Below are 8,369 nucleotides of genomic sequence, written 5' to 3' on the forward strand. Positions count from 1 at the left end.
TTCCATAGCAGTCTTAAAATTTGGAAAATCCAGAAAAAAATAGATGGAATAGTAAGCAATTGACCAGTCCATCTTACATTCAAAACAACTAAAATGTTTTAGGAGTTTTTCTGGTGTTTGTTATTATGACACTAAGAAACTAGGTAAAAAATAATCCTCTAATAAATATTTAAATGGATCTACAGCTTTATTTATTTATTTTGTGTGAGCCCACAACAACATCTTTTGGATTTAGGGGATGTTCTAAAGGAAAGTAGGATGTGGTGAGTGAACCAAGTAAAATCCACAAGAAACTGAATCCAAGCTTTTGCAATGACTTATATAATTAATTGTTTTTAATCACTTCAGCAAATAAATACAGAAACAGCAGTCATATCAATAAGAAAAAATAGAATGAGAATATGAAGTGTAAAAAACCTTACACTGAGAGTAATCACTAGTGAAATGAAGGCTTTTACTGAAGATAGGTATTCTTATTTTCCAGGGGCAAACACACAACCATGTTATGTTGATCTGATTACAAAAAAATTCTTAATGAAGAGTGATTATCTGTGACAAATGCTTCTCTGATCAGTTAACAAATATATGATTTGAACCACATAGAACTGTAGTTGAACCTTCCAGTTAAATTCCTTCAGAGATGCCTGTTCTCAAGGAGCTGACATGTCCCTGCAACATGAGTCACCTGCACAAGGGATGTCCTCCCTTCTGCCCCCCATAGCCCTTGTGCAGCTGCTTGTTGTCCCACATCAATATGTGCAATAACTCTCAGTGATATCCTCTTTTATATGTACCATCTTACAAATAGAGAACATTTTAAAGATTAATGCAATGAAGCCATGTACGTCTGTTCACCATCCAAAATTAACAAAGTTAACATTTTATTTCTATATATGTGTAATAAAGATACAGACATATTTAATGAAACAAAAGGAAATTGAATATAGTAGAGAAAGGTGATGTTCTTCTTGATCTATATGGGGGTTAAAATGGCAGCATATGAGACTTGGAAGGACACAGTTCAACCCACAACTGCTTGCCCGTTGCAACATCAGAGTGAAGTAGTTCTAATAGTGACCATGGTGGTTTGCAAAATTTTAATTGTCACTCTCTAGGCCTTTACAGAAAAAGTTTGCTGACTCCTGCTGTAGGCAAACATGTTTTCATATGGAAAATACTCAAAATATATTTTCTTTTAGTGAGAGACAGGGACAGACAGGAAGGGAGAAAGATGAGAAGCATCAACTCATAGTTGTGGCATCTTAGTTGTTCACTGATTGTTTTCTCATATGTGCCTTGACTGGGGGGGGGGGGGGTGGCTCCACCCGAGCCAGCAACCCCTTGCTCAAGCCAGCACCTTGGGCTTAAGCCAGAGACCATGGGGTCATGTCTATGATCTCCTGCTCATGCCTGCGACTCTGGGGCCTCAGACCTAGGTCCTCAGCATCCCAGGCTGATGCTCCATCCACTGTGCCACTGCCTGGTTAGTCTCAAAATATATTCTTAAGTGAAAAGATTACAAAATACAGTTGAGCCTTAAATAATACAGGGGCTGGTGGCATGAACCCTTGCACAGTCCAAAATCTGCATATAACTTTTACCTATCCCCAAATTTAACTACTAATAACCTACTGTTAACTGGAAGCCATATTGATAACATAAATGGCCTATTAATACATATTTTTATTTTATATATATTATTTACTGTATTCTTACAATAAAGTGAGTTAAAGAAAAGGTTATTAAAGTCAGAAGGAAGAGAAAATATGTTTACGTATAATATTTATTGAAAAAAAATCTATGTATAAGTAGACCTATGCCATTCAAACCTGTGTTGTTCAAGGGTCTTTTCCTTTAGCAAAATTATCCCTCTTGAAAATGTCAACATGTGAATAGAAAGAAAATTAAGATTACATTTTACAATATTAATAGTGGTGATATCTGAAGCTTGGCACTGTGAGTAATTTTTATTTTCTTTTTATTTGTCTATGTTTTCTGTTTTTCCTATTATAAATATGTATTATTTTTGTAATTATAAAACCAAAAAATTAGACCATTGTGTCATCATTGAATGTAGTAGAGATGAATTTCCACTGTTTATTCCAATTTCAAGTGTGTCCTCTCTACTGCAGAGACTGGAACACGACAAGCCACACTTCCTTGACTCCTCTGCAGCTGAGTTTCTGGATGCAAATTAAATTCTGATAGACGAACCTGCATGATAAGGAGACCATTATCTTGCAGCTTTGTCCCTTTATGTAGGGATCCAGTGGGAGGGACTAATCAGAGGCACTGAAACAGTACTCCAGCATTTGTCTCTAGCTCTGAGCTGAGAGGGAGTTGTGGGTTGGCTGATTCACCCCTGGGCTGATGCGATAGCAGAAATTTCTTGAAGTCAACTGTCTTAGCAGTGACTTTATGATTCCCCATTTTCCTAAGATCATGGAGGGCACAGCCCCATGGGGAGGCCAATTCTGTGACTAGGAATCAGTCCTGGACACCTGGCCGAAGGCAGTCTTCCCAGGTATTTTATACTTACTTAAATCTTTCTAAACCTAAAATTGCTAATGTTTGTTCTCTGACAGGACCCTGACTGACATAAGGGTTCATGAGCAATTTGGGGACAAGTTTGTGCTGCAAGATAAAAAAACATTTTATGACAAGGTGAATGAAAATTATTCAGAGGCATCAATATTTCAAGTTACTTAGAATTTATCTGAATTGCAGAATGAAGAGTAGAAACAATTGGAACGACTTTGCTAAGCCTGAAACACAGCTCAGCTATCCAAATATAAATGTAACTGGTTTACAATTCCTTACTTGTTCACTTATTACTAAGATGTACAGATATAATTGACTTAAAATTTTTTCTTCAATGGTCTACTTTAACCCTGAACCTTATCCCAAAGAAATTTAAAGAGGATGGCGAGGGGCAGGGACATGGAATTAAATCTGCTTACTTGTGGTATTTCAGCCTAAAGAACACTTCTTTTCTGGTAGCAGTTCAGTCTTCCAGATTCCTCCTTTTCTCTATAACATATGGGTGCACAATGCTATATGGACTAGTTATGACCAGGTCCTCTGTCTTTGCCGGTCTGGTCCCTAGAATGAGAATTACTGAAGACCCCTGACCCCATCTAGGAGATGAAACATTGTGATGTTACCAACTGGTCAAGCTTGTATTGCTAATCCTTGCCATTGGTTACAAATCACTGACACTCTGGCTTCTTTGTTCTTCCCTGAAGCTTCTACCGGTTCCCTGGCCTTCTCAGAACCCTCACAGCCCCAACTCTGGAGCGTGCAGGACTGTCATATCCCTGCATGTGCGCAGCAGGCTGTGAGGCTCGGAGCCTGTCCCAGTCCCAACAATTTGGTCACACCCTCTGCCACAGGTCCACACTGCTGTGTTAATGCGGAATCTACGTGGATGTGGGTCCGTCATGGCCTTTTAGTTGAAGAATGAGACAAATACTCCTCTGCTTTCAGCTTTACTCAGAATACATCTAATTTGCCTCCATGCTAAAGTTTCAATCTGGAGAGGGGAGGCCATACATGTATATCTTTCCTCTTGGTTCCCCATTTACCAGGTGTAAAGGGTGAAGTTTTCATTTCTTTCTCTCAGGGAGGAAGTGTCACAGTCTTGTCCCATCTAAAGAACTCAACCAGGGTGTCTGACAGTCAAGCAGGACTTTGCAGAGGAGAGTAACATGTTTAAGAGGAGACACTAGACCGTTACAGTGGATGAGTCATAAAGGGAGAGCTGGAGCTGGAGAATCTTAGAGGTAGATTGTAAGGAAGTTGGTTTCAAATTACCCATCCTGGACAGGTTATTTGGCAAACAGTATCGCACAGTGCTTGTATTCAGAGTGAGGATTTGGCCTCTGCCCCGCATGCTAGCTTTGTGACCTTGTGTGAGTCGTACAACTTCTCTAAGGCACAAGTTTCTCATTTGTAAAGTGAGGGATCATAATGGTGCTTACCTCAGTGGTTTGTTGGGTTATAGAAAATAATGCCTGTGAATGTGTATCAGGCACTAGGCACAGCCTCAGGCACAGTGTGACTGACCATTGTAATCAAGGCTGTCATGAAATTCTCAAATACTGTTGTGAGTGCAGAGAGGGAAAACCATCTGTAAGTACTGCCTGAATAGAAGTTGTTACTCATTTAGATGATGTTACATTGGACAGCTTGGAAAAAGTTGGAGGGCACAGCTTTACCTTCATTGTGAGTCTTATGAAGTAGGAACGGATAGAGACAAAAAATTGGAAATGGAAAGTGATAAAACCGGAGCCCCAGAAGAACCAAAAATGAGGCCAGACAAACAAGCAGAAGCACATGAGAGTGATCCTAATGGTAAGAGAGAAAGAAGAGTGTTGCCTTCAGGGATGTATGTGCTTAAGGATTGAGCAGTAGTGTAAGACTAAGCTGAGAAAATTGTAGTTTTAAAGAACCTACATAAATGATACATGTACAGTATTTGCATGGTGCTTGCTCTTCTGTTGAATGTGATTACTCAAATTAATACATCATTCATAAGACTACATTTGTGAGCTTTAAGAATGACACAGGTCTTCCTTAGGGTAATAGGATCAGAATTTTGTTTTTCTTCTTTTGCATTTTATTTTATTTTATTTGCTTTTTGTCCAGAGAGTCCACTATTACAAGTTCTGTCCAGCCATGTGACTCTGCTGGTCCCAGAGTTCTTGGATCCAGCACTCACTCAGGAGAAGGCCTTTGCCCATGACGTCAGCAACACACAACACAGGGCAGCAGAGGAGTCCAAAGTTCCACAGCCCGAGGACACGTTCATTCCTGAGCAGGGAGGTGACATCTCCAGTTCTTCAGCAAAAACCATGCAGCCCAAGGAAGGTGACACCCCCAATTTCTCAAGAAAAACCATCCTTCCCAAGCAAAGTGACACACCCAGTTCCCCAGGAAAAACCATCTTGCCTAAAGAGGACAGCACCTTCAATTCCTCAAAAACCCCCATTCTTCCCAAAGAGGGTAACACTGCTAATTCCTCAGAAAAACCCATCCAGCCCAAGCATGGTGACATCTACAATTCCTCAGAAAAAGCCATCCCACTCAAGCAGGGTGACATCTCCAATTCCTCAGAGAAAACCATCCCACTCAAGCAGAGTGACATCCCCAATTCCTCAGAAAAAACCATCCCATTCAAGCAGGGTGACATCCCCAATTCCTCAGAAAAAGCCATCCCACCAGAGCAGGGTGACACCCCCAATTCCTCAGAAAAAACCATCCCACTCAAGCAGAGTGACACCCCCAATTCCTCAGAAAAAACTATCCCACCAGAGCAGGGTGACACCCCCAATTCATCAGAAAAAACCATCCCACTCAAGCAGAGTGACACCCCCAATTCCTCAGAAAAAGCCATCCCACTCAAGCAGAGTGACACCCCCAATTCCTCAGAAAAAGCCATCCCACCAGAGCAGGGTGACATCCCCAATTCCTCAGAAAAAAACATCCCACTCAAGCAGAGTGACATCCCCAATTCCTCAGAAAAAACCATCCCACTCAAGCAGAGTGGCATCCCCAATTCCTCAGAAAAAACCATCCCATTCAAGCAGGGTGACACCCCCAATTCCTCAGAAAAAACCATCCCACCAGAGCAGAGTGTCATCCCCAATTCCTCAGAAAAAGCCATCCCACCAGAGCAGGGTGACACCCCCAATTCCTCAGAGAAAACCATCCCACTCAAGCAGAGTGACACCACCAAATCCTCAGAAAAAACCATCCCACTCAAGCAGAGTCACACCTCCAATTCCTCAGAAAAAGCCATCCCACTCAAGCAGAGTGACACCCCCAAATCCTCAGAAAAAACCATCCCACCAGAGCAGGGTGACACCCCCAATTCCTCAGAAAAAGCCATCCCACCAGAGCAGGGTGACACCCCCAATTCCTCAGAAAAAACCATCCCACTCAAGCAGGGTGACACCCCCAATTCCTCAGAAAAAAACATCCTGTGCAAGCAAGACAACACCCCAAAACTTTCAGCAAAAACCATCTTGCCCCAAGAGAGTGATATCGACAAATCTCCAGGAGAAACCATCCAGCCCAAGGAGAGTCACGCCTCCAAGTCCTCAGAGGAAAATATTTCACTCAAGCAAAGTGACACTCGCAAATCCCCAGAAGAAACTGTCCAGCTCAACGAGGCTAACAATCCCAGGTCCTCAGAAAAAGCCATCCAGCTCAAGAACAGTGACACACCCAAGTCCTCAGAAGAAAACATTTCACTCAAGCAAGGTGACGCTCCCAAATCCCCAGAGGAAATCATCCATCCAAAGGACAATGACACCCCCAAGTCCTCAGAAAAAGACACCCAGCTCAAGGAGGGCGAAAACCTCAAGTCTTCAGAAGAAACCATTCAGACTGTAGAAGGTGACATCTCCGCAGAAGAAACAGTGAAGCTCTTGGAGGTCAACATGGTAAAAGTGGCCCTTAACAAAGAGGATTTCGAGTTGGCACTCAAAGAGGCCAGGGAGAGGCTGGTGGTTGTGGACTTCTCAGCCGCGTGGTGTGCACCTTGCAGGGCCATCAAGCCCCTTTTCTGTTCCCTGTCTGTGGAGCATGAAGATGTAGTGTTCTTGGAAGTGGATGTTGATAAGTGTGAGGAGCTGGTGATAGAACACGGGATCATGGGCATCCCAACCTTTCAGTTTTATAAAAACAAAGAAAAGGTGGGTGAATTTTGTGGTGCCCTCAATGAAAAACTCAAAACAAGCATTGCAGAATTAAAGTAGTGCATTCTGAAAGCATTTCAAAGAGTCAGTTGTTTGTAGCTTGTGAGTTTTTATTTACAAAAGAGGTAGAACAAAAGTGTACGTCCAAATGACAGCGATTTATAAATATGAAGTCTACCCATTTCAAAAAGTAGTCAAAGTACTAAAGCATATTGAAACCATAGAAAAGTATGATATTAGAATTTCCCTTTGGTGGCAATTGGAAGTCCAGTTGTCCTCTATTTTTCAATCTTGATTTTCCTTTTTGATCACCCTTGAAAATCTATCTCATTTCGTGTTAGCGGAGACATTGGAAATTTAAACAATTCTGTAGAAGTACATGATTTAAAGATGAGTGGGAATGTCTCATGTTCACATATCTTTGGGGTTTCTAAGATATTTTTGTAGTTAAAAATCTGAAAGATTCACATATCACATCTAACCTTCTGGTGTGGGAGCTCTGGAAGCCTCAGGAAGTTCTGTGGACCTGCTGACCCTGACTCACTGGTGGCAGAGCTGAGACCAAGGCTGTGCTTCCACATTTCAAGTTCTGGCCTCTCTTTTAGTAATCAGTGCTTACAAATCTGAGACAGAGCTCAAAACTCTGGTTTCTACATCCAAAAGCTTTATTATTCAGGTTTTAGTTAGTGTGATACTTGGGGTCATTGTGACATCAACTCCCTGGTGGCAAAGTTCCTGTTTTATCCCCCTGGTAACTGGGTTTCTGATTCCTGTTCCCAGATGTCCCAGAGCCCACAGGCTCAGGTCTGGGCCATAGGCAGTGGCTTGGTCTGCCATCTTATTCACGGTGGATACATTTCAAAACCTCTAGTTGATGCCTAAAACTGCAGACACCTAACACCAAACCCTGTGTATACAGTTTTTTTTTTCCATACATATATACCTTTTCACACAAAGGCTTTTCTTTGTCATATCTAATTGTCAGCAACACTACTCTTGTACTTTGGGGCCATTATCAAGTAAAGTAAGAGTTACTTGAACACAAGCACTGTGATACTATGATAGTCAATGTAATAACCAAGCCGTTACTCAGTGACTAAGGGGTAGGAGTACAGACAGCCGGACAAAGGGTGATTCACGTCCCGAGTGGGACAGAGGGGGTGGTATGAGATTTCATCATGCTACTTAGCACAATTAAAACTTAATTAATCATGAAGGTTTTACAATTTAAAGTTTACGTATAAAATATATAAAATATTTCATTAATATTTTTCAGACCATGGTTTACGGGGTTGGGAGGAGGGTGTCACCTTGCTGCAGATAAGGGAGGAATACCAGAGTTCTTTTTGTGTGTGTCTTTTTTCTAATATGCATACAAATAACTGCATATATTCAGTGTATATACGACTTGATGATTTTGGAAATATGCTCATACCCATGATATCATTACCAAAATCAAGGTAATTAACATGCCCATCCCTTTAAGAAGTTTCCTTAAAGTGCTCCTTTTCCTTTATTGTTTGCTAAGAGCCCTTAACACAAGATCTAACCTCTTACCAAGCGTTTAAGGGTACGCTACTGTACTGTTAGCTATAGACACTGGTGTACTGCAGTTCTCTAGAGCCTATTCATCTTGTATAACTGTAACTTTACACCCATGAAACAGCA

The 8,369-nt window shown here is 41.5% G+C and overlaps 1 protein-coding gene across 1 annotated transcript; it reads left to right on the top strand.

The window, feature by feature from the left end:
* The first annotated feature begins 258 nt into the window (after positions 1–258).
* TXNDC2 (thioredoxin domain containing 2) lies at positions 259–6,761 on the top strand. Its single transcript, XM_066352303.1, has 4 exons — positions 259–263; positions 2,586–2,664; positions 4,188–4,353; positions 4,648–6,761. The coding sequence occupies exons 1-4, from the start codon at positions 259–261 to the stop codon at positions 6,759–6,761; spliced, it is 2,364 nt and encodes a 787-aa protein (XP_066208400.1).
* Positions 6,762–8,369: the final 1,608 nt, after the last annotated feature.

Source organism: Saccopteryx leptura, chromosome 11, assembly GCF_036850995.1.
Source record: "Saccopteryx leptura isolate mSacLep1 chromosome 11, mSacLep1_pri_phased_curated, whole genome shotgun sequence".
Classification (NCBI taxonomy): domain Eukaryota; kingdom Metazoa; phylum Chordata; class Mammalia; order Chiroptera; family Emballonuridae; genus Saccopteryx; species Saccopteryx leptura.